General features: G+C 48.7%; 1 protein-coding gene across 1 annotated transcript in view; it reads right to left on the reverse strand.

The window, feature by feature from the left end:
* LOC121270718 (tolloid-like protein 2) overlaps nucleotides 1-21504 on the reverse strand; it is a 689999-nt gene that overhangs the window by 397737 nt on the left and 270758 nt on the right. Inside the window, exons 5-7 of the mRNA XM_041176081.1 lie at nucleotides 18103-18220; nucleotides 12670-12848; nucleotides 7444-7549 (exon numbers count right to left, since the gene is read on the reverse strand). Coding sequence (XP_041032015.1) covers nucleotides 7444-7549; nucleotides 12670-12848; nucleotides 18103-18220 — 403 coding nt within the window. The remainder of the gene's footprint in view (nucleotides 1-7443; nucleotides 7550-12669; nucleotides 12849-18102; nucleotides 18221-21504) is intronic.

A 21504-nucleotide genomic window follows, 5' to 3' on the forward strand; every position in this document is an offset into this window, starting at 1 on the left:
CATCACCAATCTGGCTCGGGAGGCAGTGGCAGTGATGGTCAGCGCCAACACCCTGCAAAAGAGGACAGCCACCCAGTGCCAACAGAGGATGAATGATCTCCTCCGTCCCACCAGGGTAAGTTACTCTTCTCATCGCTCTCAGCTCACACACTCACAAACCCATCACACATCCACAGGGACCTCACTCACTGCCAGTTCAAGGGTCATCACCATTCACTGTCTCACACTCACTGTCATTGTCCTCACCCTGCCCACGGGACCACTCACCACCCACACAGGCCAGGCATACATCATCTGGCCTGGCAGGCATCCTGCTTACACTCTCTCCATCTCTATCCATGCAGGACAAGCTGGCACACAACAAGAGGGAGAGGTCGCAGGCTGATGGAGGAATGCCTGAAATCAAGGTCCTCACAGACTTTGAAAACAGATCCATCCAGCTGGCTGGTGAGGGCCTGGACTGTTCCTGTGCTGGGGGTGAGGTTGGCGCTGCTCTACCAAGTGAGGATCCAGCAGTGCAACATCCATCAGACAGCCAGGCTGTGAGTGATGTGTCCTGGTTCACAGGCCACTGCCGTGCACTGATTATCTCCCCTTGTTTTCACAGGCACATCTGGGAAACAGCCAACAGAGTCCATGACCCAGGACCTTCAATCAAGCCTCAAAAAATTCCTTTGAAGAGGAATCTGGAGGCACCCTCCCTGAAGTCCCGTCACAATGTCACCCACACCCTCCACCAGCGCAGAGACACACACCTCGGTGGAACCTGGCTTTAGAGTAGCCTCGGATTCATAATCTGGTGAGCACATCGCACTGTCTGATCCACAGCAGGTGGAGGCAGGAACTTCCCAGGTCCCCAGCACTCGGAGGAGCTGCTGGAGGCCAGAATGTTGCTGAGTCCTAAATCAGTTGATGAGCCTCTGGACTTGGTCATGTCACAGTTAGTGAAGCTGCAAAGGCAAACTCAGCAACATCAGGAAGGGATGTCCACTGCACACCTCAGTTTGCAAGGCACGATAGAGGAATCTATTCACCTTCAGGCTGAGGTGAAAGCGCCGGCATGTTAATACACCGAGGTCAACACTGGGAGGATGGCGACCGCCATGGAGACCTTGCTCCAGGGGAAGAAAGTGACTGCCCTTGACATCAAGGCAGCATTTGACCGAGTGTGGCATCAAGGAGCCCTAGCAAAACTGGAGTCAATGGGAATCAGGGGGAAAACTTTCCGCTGGTTGGAGTCATACCCAGCACAAAGGAAGATGGTTGTGGTTGTTGGAGGTCAGTCATCTCACCTCCAGGACATCACTGCAGGAGTTCCTCAGGGTAATGTCCTCGGCCTAACCATCTTCAGCTGCTTCCATCAATGACCTTCCTTCCATCATAAGGTCAGAAGTGGAGGTGTTCGCTGATGATTGCACAATGTTCAACACCATTCGCGACTCCTCAGATACTGAAGCAGTCCATGTCCAAATGCAACAAGACCTGGACAATATCCAGGCTTGGGCTGACAAGTGGCAAGGAACATTCATGACACACAAATGCCAGGCAATGACCATCCCCAACAAGAGAGAATCTAACCATCGCCCCTTGAAAGGTATTACCATCACTGGATCTCCCACTATCAATGCACTGGGGATTACCATTGACCAGAAACTGAACTGGACTAGCCATATAAATACTGTGGCTACAAGAGCAGGTCAGAGGCTGGGAATCCTGAGGCAAATAACTCACCTCCTGACTCCCCAAAGCCTGTCCACCATCTACAAGGCACAAGTCAGGAGTGTGATGGAATACTCCCCACTTGCCTGGATGAGTGCAGCTCCCACAATACTCAAGAAACTCGACACCATCCAGGACAAAGCAGCCCACTTGACTGGAACCCCATCCACAAACATTCATTCTCTCCTCCTCCAGTGCACAGTAGCAGCAGTGTGTCCATCTATAAGATGCACTGCAGACACACACCAAGATTCCTTAGATAGCACCTTCCAAACCCAAGACCGCTATCAGTACCAGGGCAGCAGATACATGGAAACACCACCATCTGGATGTTCCCCTCCAAGTCACTCACCATCCTGACTTGGAAATATATCACCGTTCCTTCACTGTCACTGGGTCAGAATCCTGGAACTCCCTCCCTAACAGCACTGTGGGTGTACCTACACCACATGGACTGCAGCGGCTCAAGAAGGCAGCTCACCACCACCTTCTCAAGGGCAACTAGGGATGGGCAACAAATGCTGGCCCAGTCAGTGAAACCCACATCCTGTAATGAATGAAAAAAAGGCCTCCAACAATGTATATGCGAGAGGGGTATGGGGCAGCTCGATCTCACTCCAGCTGCCCCTTCTCCTCAAAGAGTCAACCAGGGGCCCTCAGGCACCCATAGGGAGGAGGATCAGCAGGTGCACATCCCGGGGCCATCCCTCCAGGTACCTCAGGGAGTGTCCGGCCCATCTGAATCCCCTCTTCCTCTGACCACAGCAGCTCCAGCTCCACAGGCCGAGGAGGGTGTCACTGCCACACAGCAGGACCCAGAAAGCAGGCCGGGGCCCTCCAAGTCTCTGCCCTCCAGAGGACGCACACTGAAGTCATCACAGACAGGATGTGGCACTCAGCAGCCTGGCTCCACCTCCGCTGTCGATGTCTGGGGAGCAACAAGATGTAGCGGCAGGATTAGGAATGTTAAGACGATGTTGTTTCACAGCCTGGGTGCAGGTGTTAATCACTTGTACATAATGTTCACTATTGTCAATAAACTCCCACGAACATCTCCCTGCCTGTGGCTCCTTGTTCTGATGAGCAGTGTTCATGTCACTCAGATGTGAAATCTTTCTGCACAAGATAAAGGCAGGTGTCTCAGTCCAGGGCCTCTTCCCTGTGCTTTGAGTAACCTTCAGGCCAAAGTGATGGTCCAGCCTCACACTCCCTGGACACATTACTGATGCCTGCACCTCGATGGTGCTGGTCATTGCTGCCAGAATGTTGTGGGCAGGTGTCACAGAGTTCCCTCATTCTCTCTGTGTGCTCTCAGCACCTTTAAGGTGGGGCTGATCCCCATCTCTTCAGCATCTGTGACCAGTGACACTGTGCTCCTGAAGGGGACAGGTACTGAAGGATTACAAAGGATCAGGTGCTTTTACAGTTTCATTGCTGCGTCTCTATGATATGACCCTGATCACAGAGCACAAGCAAACTGCCCTCAGCCAGACAGGAGTCAGATATTGACTGAGGCTGTGTGAAGATCTATGGAGTGTCCTCACTGCATGTCACCATCATCCTCCTGGAATTGAGTGACTGTCAGGGCTTCCACTGCGTCACCGTGACAGGATTATTATCACAGGGGGTATGTGCACTACCTCCAGCCAGACTGGAGTCAAACACTCACAGATGCAATGTGAGGATCTATGGTGTCTCCTCACTGATGTCGTTATCATCCTCCACAAATCTAACAGCTCTGAGGGCCTCCCGAGCACCTGCCTTGTCTGGCCAGTGTGATCGCCTCATCACCATCATCATCACCTTCGAGGATCTCCTCACATTCATCACCATTAGCGTCCTCATCGGAGGAGACCTCCAGCTCCTCCATCTCCTCCTCAGCCAGCTCCTCTCCCTGTTGCAGCGCCAGGTTAAAGAGGAGGTAGATAGATTTTTGAAATATCGAGGAGTTGAGGGCTATGAGGAGCTGGCACGAAAGAGGAGTTGAGGCCTGGGGCAGATCAGCCATGATCTTATTGAATGGCGGGGCAGGCTTGAGGGGCCGAATGGCCTACTTCTGCTCCTATTTCTTATGTTCTTATGTAAAGGGTGTAGCAAGTGACGATGATGTGTGACACCCTCTGTGGACTGTATTGCAGGTTCCACCAGACCGGTCCAGACACCAGAATCACATCTTCAGCATCCCGATGGTTTGCTGCACCAGGTTGTGAGTTGCAGCATGAGCCTTGTTATACCGTCACTCTGCTGCAGTCTGAGGCCGCTGCACAGGTATCACCAGCCACGTCCTCTGTGGGTAGCCCTTGTCTCCAAGGATCCAACCCTGCAACTTCTGTGGACCCTGGAAGATGTCAGAGATCTGTGACCCACTGAGAATACACACTCCCTGGAAACTGTGCACAGACCTGCAGGATGTGTTGGTGGTGCTCACACACCAGCTGCACATTCAGCGAGTGGAATCCCTTGCGGTTGATGTAGTTCACCGTGTGTCGCGATGGAGATCTGAGCTCCACATGAGTGCAGTCGATGTCACCCTGCACCTGTGGGAAACCCGAGATTTGGGCAAATCCAATCGCTCTTACATCCCGGCTCTCTTGGAAGTTGTGTTCCCTCTCGAAGATGGTATCCGTGACCTCCTGGATGCATTTGTGGGTTGAGGCTTGTGATATCCCACAGGGGTCACCTGTCGAGCCCTGGAAGGAGCCACTGGTATAAAAATCGAGCACCACTGTCACTTTCACGGCCACTGGCAGTGGATGCCCTCCATGTCCCTGTGGCACCAAATCCTGCAGCAGCTGGTGGATGTGACTGACCAGTTCCCTGGACATTCGCAGTCTTCAGCGACACTGGTTCTCGGTAATCTGCAGGAATGAAAGGCGGTGTCTATAGACCCTGGGTCTAGCTCGGTGCCGACCAGCGACTGTGGCTCTTTGATGGTGTGTGTGGAAGCTGCAGCCTGAAGAAGCATATAGCTACTTCACCAGGCTCCATGGTCCTGATGTACTCCTCCTGCAGGATGAAAGAGAGAGACAGATGGGTTAGCAAGGGGTGTACTAGGAACCTTTTTTTGTTAAGTCTGAAAGCTCCTTAACACATCCCGGAGAGCGCTGGGCACCACTTGGATGGCCAGAGTTTAGTGCGCTGCATGGCTGCCTGAAACCTCACCCACCTCCGCCCCTCTCCACCTGACCGATTGGCAGCAGCTTTGCCCATTGGACTGCAGGCTGTGCTCTCAGCTCAGACACAGACTTTCTCCTAACCCCCACTGCAAGGCTGCCCTGTTAGCTTGAACCATGGGGGAGACTGGTCCAAACCGGGATGATGACATTGCAAGGGGCTGTGAGTGTCTCCCCCAGTGACTGCTCCATGGCCAGTTTTAGCAAGGAGACTGTACAACGTACCCAGTCGTCCAACTGTTCTGCAGTCTACTGAAATACTCATTAGTTTGTAGACTGTGCCCCAGGGGTGAAAAGCTCTGGAGCGTTTGAGGGCACTTTCATGCCTCTGTGTTGCTTGAGTGGGCAGATAAGCTAGAGGCCGGACTCCAATCATATCAATGTGGCTGCGCCTGAACTGTCTCAGCTCCGGATGAATGGTCACTTTATACAAGGTGTCCCTAATGTATGGCTGCTTCCCTCCCCGACACCCCGCACGTGCTTGTGCATTACCATCAACCACAGGGCAACCCTCGTCACCCCAACTCACCTCAACCGCAGGGCAACCCTCGTCACCCCAACTCACCTCAACCACAGGGCAACCCTCGTCACCCCAACTCACCTCAACCGCAGGGCAACCCTCGTCACCCCAACTCACCTCAACCACAGGGCAACCCTCGTCACCCCAACTCACCTCAACCGCAGGGCAACCCTCGTCACCCCAACTCACCTCAACCGCAGGGCAACCCTCGTCACCCCAACTCACCTCAACCGCAGGGCAACCCTCGTCACCCCAACTCACCTCAACCGCAGGGCAACCCTCGTCACCCCAACTCACCTCAACCGCAGGGCAACCCTCGTCACCCCAACTCACCTCGACCACAGGGCAACCCTCGTCACCCCAACTCACCTCAACCGCAGGGCAGCCCTCGTCACCCCAACTCACCTCAACCGCAGGGCAACCCTCGTCACCCCAACTCACCTCGACCGCAGGGCAACCCTCGTCACCCCAACTCACCTCGACCGCAGGGCAACCCTCGTCACCCCAACTCACCTCGACCGCAGGGCAACCCTCGTCACCCCAACTCACCTCGACCGCAGGGCAACCCTCGTCACCCCAACTCACCTCAACCACAGGGCAACCCTCGTCACCCCAACTCACCTCAACCGCAGGGCAGCCCTCGTCACCCCAACTCACCTCGACCGCAGGGCAACCCTCGTCACCCCAACTCACCTCGACCGCAGGGCAACCCTCGTCACCCCAACTCACCTCGACCGCAGGGCAACCCTCGTCACCCCAACTCACCTCGACCGCAGGGCAACCCTCGTCACCCCAACTCACCTCAACCACAGGGCAGCCCTCGTCACCCCAACTCACCTCAACCGCAGGGCAGCCCTCGTCACCCCAACTCACCTCAACCGCAGGGTAGCCCTTGCCCCGGCACAACACTGCCAGCCGGCTGGGAGAAAGCGACTTGCCTGTGCCCTCGCCTGAATGCGCTGCCCCTCAACCTTAAGGTCTAACAGATGACCCTCACGAATGCTGCGCAGCGTTTACTGTGCACTCACCTCTGAGTTCCCCTCGAGGGTGCAGCTCGCCAGGTGCAGGCTTTATAAATGCTGCTGCGAAACTGCCGCTGATGTGCTCGGATGTTCCAGCGTGGTGAGGGGGGATGATCCGGACGAGCTGAGCTTATAATGGTAGTTATGCAGATGGATTACACTGAAGTTCCCCATGTCCAACAGCGGGAAATGCAGCCGTTGACAGGCTGAGCAGACGATCACAAACTGGCTTCACGATGTCAGGAAACCGATTTTTGGTCTTCTCGCCATTTTGTCCGCTTATGCCACCGAACGTGCCCCACGGTAGCGAGCTGGGGAAATTCCGCCCTGGGTCATTGAATAGATTCAAGGCTGAGTGAGATGGAATTCTGATCTACGAGGGAGTCGAGGATCATGGGGGTGCAGACAGGAAAGTGGAGTGAAGACCAGAATCAGATTGGCTGCGATCTAATTGAATGACAGAGCAGGCTCAAGGGGCCTTATTTCTTATTTCTTATAATCTATGCAGTGCAAGATCCCACAAGCGGTAATGAGCAGGCTGATGTCAGTGTTTGCCTGTTTTTGGTGATGTTGGTCAAGGCACAGGCTGAACACCCTGTTCTTCCTTCAGCAGTGCCTCAGGATACTCTACACCCAGCTGGATGGACACAGGAGGCAAAAGAAGCCCCAGATTCATCCCACATCAGAAGGATATTGACCTGGAATATTGGGCACTTGAAATATCAGCCTCAATTGGACACTCAAAATCCCTTGGGAATACTATTTCCTCAGCTTCCATCTCAAGTTTTCTCTCCTGGGATTCCAACCCAAAATTTCAACCCCATCCCAATAGGCTGAGGCTTCCAAAGAACCGGAAATACTGGGAATCAGACCAGAGGAGAGAGGAACATGCAAAAGGGACTCAGTAACGGTGACAGTCCCAGTTTAGTAGCACTGGTAATTTTACAAGCGCTTGTTACCATGTACAGAAAGTGTGAAGAACGAAATTGACGTAACCTTGAAGTCCAACCTGGAGAAGGTGTTCCTTGCATAATGCATAATGCTGTCAAAGTCATATGTCTCTCCCAAGGAATTCACTTCTGCAGGCTCCATCTTCAGGAAGTTGTACTCCTGCCCTGTGGCACAACAAGAATCAGCTTTACTATGCAACTGGGGAAGGCATCGCTGAGAACTGCCCACACAGCTTTTGAAGAAGCCTAAGTTTAAGGCCTTGGCTATTGACTCTCACTTTCCACAACCAACAGTGGCACGGCAGATATCTGACTGCCAGCAGTTTGATAATGTTGGTCATTGTCCATGAGGAACAAATGAGCAAGCACTTCATTCAATTGTCCTAACCAATCTAAACTGACAAGTAACAGGAGTTGACCAATCAAATGTTGAGATAATTTTGGGAAGCAGCCATTTTGCAATTTCACCAAACTTGACAATTTATCAGTGCAAATAATGTGACAAATTCATTAAAAATGTAATAATCGAGAGCAAGGCATCAATTCTTACTAATGGTGTGGTTTGTGCAGTGTGGTAAATCCATGGAGCACATGTCCTCAGGCAAACTGGCCTACTCCTTTCTTGAAGCCTGAGATTTAGACTTTCAATTACTGCGTTTGGATTTCATTCCTACCAATTAACTGTAATACACTTCAATCACCACAAGTCCCACATTCTCCATTTCAACAACATCCATCCCTCGACTTCACTCTTAGTTTACTGATCAGATTCAGCCCAACCTAACCCATTCCCTGACTCCCTGCGCTGATCTGGTTTGACCCAGCTGGTTAATGTACTGATTCCTTCAGCAGTCCATTCTCAGAAATCTGTCCAAATCCTTCTGCCGCTTCATGCACAGTGCACAGCAAGAGCCCATGAGAATTTGGCAGGTGGGAAAAGGAGTGGGTTTGGAGAAACTGAGCCCCAATGTGGTCCCTCCAGGTACATCCCAATCTGTGCTCAAACCCCTCTCCCCTCCCCTTCCCCCACCCCGGTTCTGAGACTTTCCCTATTGGGAGAAGAGTGCACACAAGTGAGACATGGAGAGACAGAATGGCACAGAAGGAAAAGACAACAGGAATAGAGGGCTGGGGGGAAGAGACAGGCAAAAGGGAAGGGGAGATTGAGAAACCAATGCAGCATGATGGGAAGAGAGAATTTTATGTTCCAAGTTAAGGGATTTTTAGTAGGATGTGGCCCAAAAGGTTTTTGAGAATCCACTAGATTTTATTGATACTTCATACTTCATGCGTTTGAGAGACACAAACAGCAGCAAAGGTTGCTTCAAGATACATTGGACATAATTTCATCAAACTCACTCTGCTCTGGGCTGTTCCTGTCTGAAATAAACTTCATTGTCCCCTCAGCTCTGACTCCTGCGAATACTCAATGTTTCTGTTTCTCATTGAGATTGATGGCTCCATATTCAGCAGCAGATGCCCTGGTGAACTCCTGGCTGCAGCCGCACTCCACTCTTCAAAGCCCGGCTGCTTCCAGTCTCTATCCCTCTCCCTCAGCCCTCCCTCAGTCATCTCCCAACCACCCAGCTGACTGACCACTTCCCACCAATGATCCCCAGTTACATCACAGGACTCCCATTTCTATTTTAAAGGGGCCGACCGAAATCAGTCAAGTGTTTTGGACATCTGGGGAGGGGCCCATTTCAAAATGGCACTGACAGGAAGCAACCCGACCTGATGGGAAGTGGAAACTGTTGGTGACCTTGTACTGGGAATGGGGATGGAGCTATCACACTCTAGGGCCATTCTGTAACCTACTCTGGGGCTGGGTTAAGACCATAATACTATCGGCACATTCTGTGACCCACACTGCTGACTAGTGAGGCTTTGTGCTTGGAATCACAGAATTACAGAATTGTTACAGCAGAGAGGCCATTCAGCCCATCGTGTCTGCACCAGCTCTCCAAATGAGCAATGCACCTAATGCCACATCCCCTTCTCCATGTAACCCTGCACATTCTTCCTTTTCAGATAACAGTCTAATTCCCTTTTGAAAGCCTCGACTGAACCTGCATCCACCAAACTCTCAATCAGCGCATTCCAGATCCTAACCACGGGCTGCGTGAAAAAAGATTTCCTCATCTCACTTTTGCTTCTTTAGCAAATTACCTAGATCTGTGCCCTCTCGTTCGCGATCCTTTCATGAGTGGGAACAGTTTTTCCTTATCTACTCTGTCTAAGCCTCTCACAATTTTGAATACCTCTATCAAATCTTCTTATCTCGAAAGAAAATAGTCCCAACTTCTCCTACCTTACATCGTAACCAAAGTTCCTCATCCCTGGAACAATTCTCATAAATCTTTCCACACTCTCCCCAGTGCCTTTACATCCTTCCTACACTGCGGTGCCCAAAACCGTACACAATACTCTAGCTAAAGCTGAACGAGTGATCTATGTACGTTATCCAAGGGCAGATTACAACATTACTACTCAAATCTTGATAACATTTGAGCAGTGGAAAGGGCGATGATGTTCCAACTAAAGCCTAGGCTTGTGCTCATCCAACATCCACACATGATTCCTCTCCAGTAGGAACTGAGTGTGAATCAAGAGCAGAAACCCTGGCCTATTTTACCATTCCCTCTGTGACAGTGAAGCTGATCGCTGAATCTCACAGTCACCCACCACTGAGATTAACTCATTTGGCATGGAAGAATTTTGGACTTTTCAATATGAACTTTAGCACCTGATTATGAGGGAGACACCATCCTGACTTGGAACTATTATCGCCGTTCCTTCACTGTCCCTGGATCATAATACTGGAACCCCCCTTCCTAACAGCGCTGTGGGTGTACCTACACCACATGGACTGCAGCGGTTCAAAGAGGCAGCTCACCACCACCTTCTCAAGGGCAATTAGGGATGGGCAATAAATGCTGGCCCAGCCAGCGACACCCACATCCCATGAAAGAATAAATTAAAAAAACTAGAAGAATGGAATTGAAACCCTAGACGGGGATGTTATGGTGTCCACTCTCGGACAAGGCCTGCAGATCGAGAACTACCAGGAAGACACTCAACAGGGAGCCATGAGATGGAAACAGGAATGAACTTTGTAAAAGAGCAGAATTTGGCAAACAAGTGAAAGAATACAGAACTGGAAAGCGTGACTGAAATCAGAGTGCATGCTGGGCTATTTCTAAAGTTGGAAATGTATCATGGGTATTACCCATTATTCAGTCCTGCCGGAGGGAGAGAATGTTGCTACTATCAAATGTTGCAGTTATCAAAACTTGCTGCACTTTCGAAGGGCAGATTTCGATATAAGGAACTGGAACAAGGACCGGTGTCTCCATAAGCCATGACAGAGAGGGAGAGCTGGAGATAATTCAGGTAGCCACAGGCCTAACATCAGTGGTAGGGCAGCATGAATTGTCATGTGGAAGACATTGTTTAACAAACGACTGTCCACATGGATTTCTTGAAGGCAAATTGCATCGGTCAAACTTGATTGAGCTCATGTAAAGAAGTGTAAGGGCTGAGGAGGGTAATGCAGTTGATGCTGTGTAAATGGCAGGAGGTGGTTAGAGATTTTAAAATTCTCATTCTTGTTTTCAAATCACTCCATGGCTTTTGCCCCTCCCTATCACTGTAACCTCTGCCCTCGACAACTTGGTAATGCCTTTAACATAATAAAACTTTCCAAGGCACTTTACAGGAACATTATAAATTAATAAAGTGTGACACTGAGCCACATGAGGTGATATGAGGTCAGATGATCAAAAGCTGCTTCGTCATTTATATAAACGACATAGATGACTATGTGGGGGGTAGGATTAGTAAGTTTGTGGATGACACAAAGATTGGCCGGGTGGTTAACAGTGAGGTTGAGTGTCTTGGGCTACAAGAAGATATAGATGGGATGGTCAAATGGGCAGATAAATGGACAGATGGAATTTAACCCTGAAAAGTGAGAAGTGATACACATTAGAAGGAGTAATTTGACAAGGAAGTATTCAATGAACGGCATGACACTAGGAAGTTCTGAGGAACAAAGGGACCTTGCTGTGTGTGTCCATAGATCTCTGAAGGCGGAGGGGCATGTTAGTGGGGTGGTGAAAAAGGCATATGGGACACTTGCCTTTATCAATCGAGGCATAGATTACAAAAGTAGGGAGTTCATGTTGGAGTTGTATAGGACCTTGGTGAGACAACAGCTGGAGTACTGTGTGCAGTTCTGGTCGCCACATTATAGGAAGGATGTGATTGCACTGGAGGGGGTGCAGAGGAGATTCACCAGGATGTTGCCTGGGATGAAACATTTAAGTTATGAAGAGAGGTTGGATAGACTTGGGTTGTTTTCGTTGGAGCAGAGAAGACTGAGGGGTGACCTGACCGAGGTGTACAAGATTATGAGGGGCATGGACAGGGTGGATAGGGAGCAGCTGTTCCCCTTAGTTGAAGGGTCAGTCACGAGGGGGCATAAGTTCAAGGTGAGGGGCAGGAGGTTTAGGGGGGATGTGAGGAAAAACTTATTTACCCAGAGGGTGGTGAGGGTCTGGAATGTGCTGCCTGGGAGGGTGGTGGAGGCGGGTTGCCTCACATCCTTTAAAAAGCACCTGGATGAGCACTTGGCACATCATAACATTCAAGGCTATGGGGCCAAGTGCTGGTAAATGGGATTAGGGAGGTAGGTAGGTAGGTCAGGTGTTTCTCACATGTCAGTGCAGACTCGATGGGCCAAAGGGCCTCTTCTGCATTCTGTGATTCTGTGAGAGAGGTAGGTTTTAAGGAGTGTTTTAAAGAGGAAAGTGAGGTAGAGAGATGGAGAGGTGTAGGGATGGAATTCCAGAGCTTAGGGTCCAGGCAGCCAATTGTGGCCTTACAATCAGCCCCTACAACCCTCCAAAGTTTCTACATTCCTCCAACTCTGGCAGCTTGAGCATCCACAGTTTTAATAGTTTCACCATTGGCAGCCGTGCCTTCAGCTGCCAAGGCCCTAACTCTGGAAATCTCCCCACCTCTCGGCCTCTCTCCTCCTTTAAAATGCTCCTTAAAACCTACCTCTTTGACCAAGCTTTTGTTCATCTGTCCTAATGGTCTCCATATGTAGTTCAGTTAAGTTGTCATTGTGTTTGACAGCGCTCCTGTTGAAGCAACCTGAGAGGTGCTCCCTCTGGGGGCTGTGTGTGGATATTCTGCCCCCTCCTCCCCCGGATGTGCTTGCCCCTGCTCTCTATACTGACGGCCCTGCACACAGTCTTCAGGAGGATGAGACACATTACCTGGCTGTATGTTTTCTCTGATGATGCTGACGTGGGCGTCTCTGTCTGGCCGGGTGTGTTCGTGCCAGAACCCGATCACATGTCCCAACTCGTGAACGACAATTCCAAACTTATCACAGTTCTTGCCGATGGAAATGGCCTGGGGTCCACCCCCTCGACGGCCTACGTATGAGCAGCACCTGGAGACCAGTAAGAATACAGCTTCAGTCAGCTTGTGAAACAAGCTCAACACGACACAGTGTGTCTCTGTGTCCCTCCGTCCTCCTGAAAGTACTGGAGGACCAACAAGTTCAGATTGTCCAAAGCTTCCAAGGATCGTCTTTCACTGAGTTGATGGCCCTCCAGCAGCAGTTGAGTGTCAGTGTGTGTCCCTGGGAACAGCCCTTAGAGCACAGGGTCCCCCATCACAGAGCTGCTCAGGATGGGCCTCAACAAAAGGCACTGCATCTCTTTCCAGACCTGCTTTTTAAAAAAAACATTCACAGGATGTGGGCTTCGCTGGCTGGGCCAGCATTTATTGCCCATCCCTAGTTGCCCTTGAGAAGGTGGTGGTGAGCTGCCTTCTTGAACCACTGCAGTCCATGTGGTGTAGGACCCCACAGTGCTGTTAAGGAAGGAGTTCCAGGATTTTGACCCAGCAACAGTGAAGGAACAACCGATATATTTCCAAGTCAGGATGGTGAGTGACTTGGAGGGGAACTTCCAGGTGGTGGTGTTCCCATCTGTCTGCTGTCCTTGTCCTTCTAGGTGGTGGCGGTCGTGGGTTTGGAAGGTGCTGTCTAAGGAGCCTATATGAGTTTCTGCATCTTGTAGATGGTACACAGTGCTGCTACTGTGCATTGGTGGTGGAGGGAGTGAATATTTGTGGATGTGATGCCAATCAAGGGGGTTGCTTTGTCCTGGATGGTGTCAAGCTTCTTGAGTGTTGTGGGAGCTGCACTCACCCAGGCAAGTGGAAAGTATTCCATCACACTCCTGACTTGTGCCTTGTAGATGGTGGACAGGCTTTGGGGAATCAGGAGGTGAGTTACTCACCACAGGATTCCTAGTCTCTGACCTGCTCTTGTAGCCACAGTATTTACATAGCTAGTCCAGTTCAGTTTCTGGTCAATGGTAGCCCTCAGGATGTTGATAATGGGGGATTCAGTGATGGTAATGCCATTGAACATCAAGGGGCGATGGTTGGATTCTCTCTTGTTGGATATGATCATTGCCTGGCACTTAGCACGAATGTTACTTGCCACTTGTCAGCCCAAGCCTGGATATTGTCCAGGTCTTGCTGTATTTGCACATGGACAGAGGAGTCGTGAATGGTGCTGAACATTGTGCAATCATCAGCGAACATCCCCACTTCTGACCTTATGATAGAAGGAAGGTCATTGATGAAGCAGCTGAAGATGGTTGGGCCGAGGACACTACCCTGAGGAACTCCTTCAGTGATGTCCTGGAGCTGAGATGACTGACCTCCAACAACCACAACCATCTTCCTTTGTGCTGGGTATGACTCCAACCAGTGGAGAGTTTTCCCTGTGATTCCCATTGACTCCAGTTTTGCCAGGGCTCCTTGATGCCACACTCGGTCAAATGCTGCCTTGATGTCAAGGGCAATCACTCTCACCTCACCTCGGGAGTTCAGCTCTTGTCCATGTTTGAACCACGGCTTTAAGAAGGCACATTCCAGAGGGAGGTGAACAACAGGTGCCTTGAGGGCAGTATGCAAGGGGGTGAGAGTCTGAGCATGCAGGAAGGATCTGACAGTGAGCACCCTTCTCATCACCAACCAAGGAATGTCTTGGTTTGAAAGTTCTGGCAATGAGACATTCTGCCAAGTGACTTTGACAGTCTGCTCAGGGAACCGTCAGACAGGATCCACCATCTTCTTTTCCCACAGGGCCTCGAGGACATTATGTGCAGACCACTGCCTGATGGACTTGTGCTCAAAGGTGTTTTGCTGCATAAAGTTCTCCGCGAGGGACAGGTGGTACAGCACAGTGCAACTGAACGGGGCTTTCTGTGGCCAGACCCATCCTTCTTAATGCTGGGGACAGATAGAAGGCCAGCACTTACTGCCTGATTCCCCTTAACTGACTGGCTTCCTAGGCCATTTCAGAGGGGAAAATGAGTCTGGAGTCTCATGTAGGCCAGACTGCTTAAGGAAGGCAAATTTCCTTCCCTAAAGAAAATTAGTGAATTTATGCAATAACACAATAATTATACTGATACTAGCCTTTTAGTAGATTTACCTACTAACTGAATTTAAATTGCTGTAATGGGATTTGAACACATTTCTCCAGAGTAATCGTGTAGTCCATTGGATTACTAGTCTAGTAACATTCCCACTATGCTACTGTCCCTCAGCTATGTTGTAACATCTTGAAATACGAAATTTACAGCTCATCAAAATCTGAGTTCCTAATCTTTCAAACCAAATACACTTACCCACATGGGCCTATACACTTACCCACATGGGCCTGTACACTTACCCACATATACACTTACCCACATGGCCTATACACTTACCCACATATACACTTACCCACATATACACTTACCCACATGGCCTATACACTTACCCACATGGGCCTATACACTTACTCACATATACACTTACCCACATGGGCCTATACACTTACCCACATATACACTTACCCACATGGCCTATACACTTACCCACATATACACTTACCCACATGGCCTATACACTTACCCACATGGGCCTATACACTTACCCACATATACACTTACCCACATGGCCTATACACTTATCCACATGGGCCTATACACTTACCCACATATACACTTACCCACATGGGCCTATACACTTACCCACATATACACTTACCCACATGGGCCTATACACTTACCCACATATACACTTACCCACATGGCCTATACACTTACCCACATGGGCCTATACACTTACCCACATATACACTTACCCACATGGGCCTATACACTTACCCACATGGGCCTATACACTTACCCACATGGCCTATACACTTACCCACATATACACTTACCCACATGGGCCTATACACTTACCCACATATACACTTACCCACATGGGCCTGTACACTTACCCACATGGCCTATACACTTACCCACGTATACACTTACCCACATGGGCCTATACACTTACCCACATGGGCCTATACACTTACCCACATATACACTTACCCACATGGGCCTATACACTTACCTACATGGCCTATACACTTACCCACATGGGCCTATACACTTACCCACATATACACTTACCCACATGGGCCTATACACTTACCCACATATACACTTACCCACATGGGCCTATACACTTACCCATATGGCCTATACACTTACCCACATGGCCTATACACTTACCCACATGGGCCTATACACTTACCCACATGAGCCTATACACTTACCCACATATACACTTACCCACATGGGCCTATACATTTACCCACATATACACTTACCCACATATACACTTACCCACATGGCCTATACACTTACCCACATGACCTATACACTTACCCACATGGGCCTATACACTTACCCACATGGGCCTATACACTTACCCACATATACACTTACCCACATGGGCCTCTACACTTACCCACATGGCCTATACACTTACCCACATGGGCCTGTACACTTACCCACATGGGCCTATACACTTACCCACATATAAACTTACCCACATGGCCTATACACTTACCCACATGGGCCTATACACTTACCCACATATACACTTACCCACATGGCCTATACACTTACCCACATGGGCCTATACACTTACCCACATATACACTTACCCACATGGGCCTATACACTTACCCACATATACACTTACCCACATGGGCCTATACACTTACCCACATGGGCCTGTACACTTACCCACATATACACTTACCCACATGGCCTATACACTTACCCACATGGGCCTATACACTTACCCACATGGCCTATACATTACCCACATATACACTTATCCACATGGCCTATACACTTACCCACATATACACTTACCCACATGGCCTATACACTTACCCACATGGGCCTATACACTTACCCACATATACACTTACCCACATGGCCTATACACTTACCCACATGGGCCTATACACTTACCCACTTATACACTTATCCACATGGGCCTATACACTTACCCACATGGGCCTATACACTTACCCACATATACACTTACCCACATGGCCTATACACTTACCCACATGGCCTATACACTTACCCACATGGGCCTATACACTTACCCACATGGCCTATACACTTACCCACATATACACTTACCCACATGGCCTATATACTTACCCACATGGGCCTATACACTTACCCACATATACACTTACCCACATGGCCTATACACTTACCCACATGGGCCTATACACTTACCCACATGGGCCTATACACTTACCCACATATACACTTACCCACATGGCCTATACACTTACCCACATGGGCCTATACACTTACCCACATATACACTTACCCACATGGGCCTGTACACTTACCCACATGGGCCTATACACTTACCCACATGGGCCTATACACTTACCCACATATACACTTACCCACATGTGCCTATACACTTACCCACATGGCCTATACACTTACCCACATAGCCTATACACTTACCCACATGGGCCTGTACACTTACCCACATGGCCTATACACTTACCCACATATACACTTACCCACATGGGCCTGTACACTTACCCACATGGCCTATACACTTACCCACATGGGCCTATACACTTACCCACATATACACTTACCCACATGGGCCTGTACACTTACCCACATGGGCCTATACACTTACCCACATGGGCCTATACACTTACCCACATATACACTTACCCACATGTGCCTATACACTTACCCACATGGCCTATACACTTACCCACATAGCCTATACACTTACCCACATGGGCCTGTACACTTACCCACATGGCCTATACACTTACCCACATATACACTTACCCACATGGGCCTGTACACTTACCCACATGGCCTATACACTTACCCACATGGGCCTATACACTTACCCACATATACACTTACCCACATGGGCCTGTACACTTACCCACATGGGCCTATACACTTACCCACATGGGCCTATACACTTACCCACATATACACTTACCCACATGTGCCTATACACTTACCCACATGGCCTATACACTTACCCACATAGCCTATACACTTACCCACATGGGCCTGTACACTTACCCACATGGCCTATACACTTACCCACATATACACTTACCCACATGGGCCTGTACACTTACCCACATGGCCTATACACTTACCCACATGGGCCTGTACACTTACCCACATGGCCTATACACTTACCCACATATACACTTACCCACGTGGGCCTGTACACTTACCCACATGGCCTATACACTTACCCACATGGGCCTATACACTTACCCACATGGCCTATAAGTAAAAACGATGAAACTTTCCTCGCTGGTTCGCTCCACAAATGTCACACACGTGAACTTCTCCCAGTGTCTCATGGCTTGTTTAAATATGGCTCTCTGGGTTCCTGAAGCATTTCAGACAAAATGGTCACTTAGTTGGGGTCACATCAAATCAATGACAATCAGTCCCATTCATCTCCTCAGTATTAGATAGAGAGCGGTACCTACAAGTTATGGTCAGGATGTGTGGGTCTCTGTCTGTTCATGTGGACCATTCTAACTGTTGCAGGTCCCATTAATACAGGCTGTGATCGCTGCTCCATAAACCTACGGGTGCTTGTGCACTATCCGAGAGTCATTCTTATGTCACCACTGTCAACCTATGCATCTCATGTAGATCTCTGCAGCCTAAGTACACATTCCAACATTCACTGGGGCCAGTAGCTGAGAAAACCCGGAAGCTTCATTCAGAAAACTCCCAAAGGAACTGATTGCAATTCATCAGAGTGTCTGAATTGCGAATTTGGTGAGTAAAAGGATTTAGTGCAATGAGGGAAGAGTGGAGCAGGTAAGTGATTGGCTGGTGAGTGATTTGCTCATTTATCTATCAGCAGTAATTGTAAGATTTTATTAGTAATAGTAAGGTTTACTAGTTATTGTAAAGTTCATTGAGAGTAGTAGGCTTTATTAATTAAAAATTAATTAAGAAAATAACAATTCATTAAAACATGATAAAGATGGCAGGGCAGGTGATGTGTTGCAACTGCAGAATGTTGGGTTTCATGGGCAGCAGTGTGGTCCAGAGCAAACACATCTGCAGTGAGCGTTTGCAGCTTGAGGAACTATGATTCAGAGTCGCTGAGCTGGAGGCTGAGCTGCAGATGCATCAGGGAGAGGGAAAACTACCTGGGCACTTTGTTCCAGGAGGCAGTCACATCCCATAGGCTAGGGTCTTCTGATTTGGTCAGTGGTCAAGGTCAGGAGCATGTGATTGCCAGTGAAACAGGTAAGGGAATCAAGTAGGTAGAAGTGGAGGTGCCTCAGCCCTTGAAATTGTCCAATATGTTTGGGGTTCTTGCATCTTGTGGGGACAAAAGCAGGGGCTGGGGAGTTGATGAGCGAACTGACCACGGCACCATGGTACAGGAAGCCACTCAAGTGGGGTAGTTAATAGGAACGCAGTGGTAGTAGTGGACAGTACAGTCAGCGGGGTGGAAACAGTTCCCTGAAATCAAGAGCGTGAGTCCAGGCGGCTAAGCTGCCTGGACAGTGCCAGGGTTCAGGACATCTGCTCAAGGCTGGAGAGAAACTTGCAGTGGAAGAGGTGAATGCAGTTGTCGTGGTCCATGATGGTACCAACGACATAGCTAGGACTAGGAATGAGGTTCTGTTTAGGGATAATGAGCAGCTGGGGGCTAAAATGAAAAGCAGAATCAGAAAGGTTCAATCTCTGGATTGTCACCTGAGCCACGAGAAAATTGGCAAAAGGTAAATAAGATTAGAGAGATAAATGCGTAGCTCAAAGATTGGTGTGGGAGAAACTGGTTTTGGTTCATGGGGCACTGGCAACAAGTGTGAGCTGTACTGTTGGGAAAGGCTTCATCTGAACCATGCTGAGACCAGAGTTCTGGTGAATTGTATAACTAGCGCAGTAGAAAGGTTTAAACTAAATATTGGGGAGAAGGGATCATGTGAGGGGAGATGTAGTAAATCTATGGGAGGCAATGAGGTAATAGGGCAGGGTAGTGATTTGGGTAATGATGACCAGAGTATAGCAGGAAGGGATGGATAGTATAAACTCAAGAGTGCACCAGCTGATAAGGCCGAAGATTGCAAAAATGGTAAACAGACAGAGTTAAAGGCATCCATAACCGATAGCACAGATAGAAATAAAAATGTATGACCTGACAGCCATCACTGAGACATGGTTGCAGGGTGACCAAGGCTGGGACCTGAATATTGTAGGGTATGTGACCTTTCAAAAAGATAGGGAGCTAGGAAAAGATGGTGGGGTAGCTCTGTTAATTAGGGATGTCATTAGTGCAGTAGTGAGAGGTGACCTTAGCTCAAATGTGCAAGAGCTAGAATCAGTTTGGGGGGACATAAGGAATTGGAAAGGTGAGCAGTCACTTGTGGGAGTAGTTTATAACCCCTTAACAGTGGTTACACAGTAGAACAGAAAATACAGAAAGAAATAAATGGGGCACGTAAGAAAGTACTGCAATGTTATGGGTGATTTTAATCTACATATAGATTGGATCAATCAGATTGTCACAAAGGTAGCCTGGAAAATTAGTTCATAGAGTGTATTTGGGACAATTTCTTAGAGCACTATATTCTAGAACCAACCAGGGAACAGACTATCCTAGACCTAGTAGTGTGCAATGAGACAGGGTAATCAATAACCTTCACTGGATATGAATGCACAGAGGATATGAGGTAGACAAATTAACAGCACAAATAGATGTAAACTGGTGTGATATAATCACTATTACAGAGACATGGCTGTAGGGTGATCAAGGCTTAGAACTGAATATCCAAGGGGACTTGATATTTAGGATGGACAAAAAGGAAAACGAGGTGGGGTGGGGTTGTTAGTTATGGATGAAATCGGTGTGATAGTGAGAGAGAATATTGACTCAGAAAATCTAGGTGTAGAATCAGTCTGGGTGGAGCTAAGTAGCAACAAAGTTCTGTGGATTTTGGAACAGACCCAGCAGATTGAAGGGTGGCAAATATAATCCCATTTTTTAAAAAGGGAGAGAGGAGAAAACAGCAAATTACAGGCCAGTTAGCCTAACATCAGTCATAAGGAAAATGCTGGAGTCTATTATAAAGGATGTGATAATAGGACACTTAGAAAATATTAATGGGATTAGACAAAGTCAGCATGGATTTATGAAAGGGAAGCAAACCTTTGACAAACCTATTAGAGTGTTTTGAGAACATAACTAGCAGAATAGATAAGGGAGAACCAGTGGATGTGGTGTGTTTGGATTTTCAGAAAGCTTTTGATAAAGTCCCACAAAAGAGGCTAGTGTGTAAAATTAAAGCACATGGGATTGGGGTGATATATTGGCATGGATTGAGAATTGGTTATCAGACAGGAAACAGAGAGTAGGAATAAATGGGTCTTTTTCAGAGTGACAGGCGGTGACTAGTGGGGTGCCGCAGGGATCAGTGCTTGGACCCCAGCCATTCACAATATATATCAGTGATTTGGATGAGGGAACCAAATGTAATATTTCCAAGTTTGCTGATGACACAAAACTTGATGAAATGTAAGTGGCGAGGGGGATGTTAAGTGGCTTCAAGGCGATTTAGACAAGTTGAGTGAGTGGGCAAAGACATGACAAATGCAGTATAACATAGATAAGCATGAAGATATCTGCTTTGGTAGGAAAAACAG

Source organism: Carcharodon carcharias, chromosome 28, assembly GCF_017639515.1.
Source record: "Carcharodon carcharias isolate sCarCar2 chromosome 28, sCarCar2.pri, whole genome shotgun sequence".
In the NCBI taxonomy this organism is placed as follows: Eukaryota; Metazoa; Chordata; class Chondrichthyes; order Lamniformes; family Lamnidae; genus Carcharodon; species Carcharodon carcharias.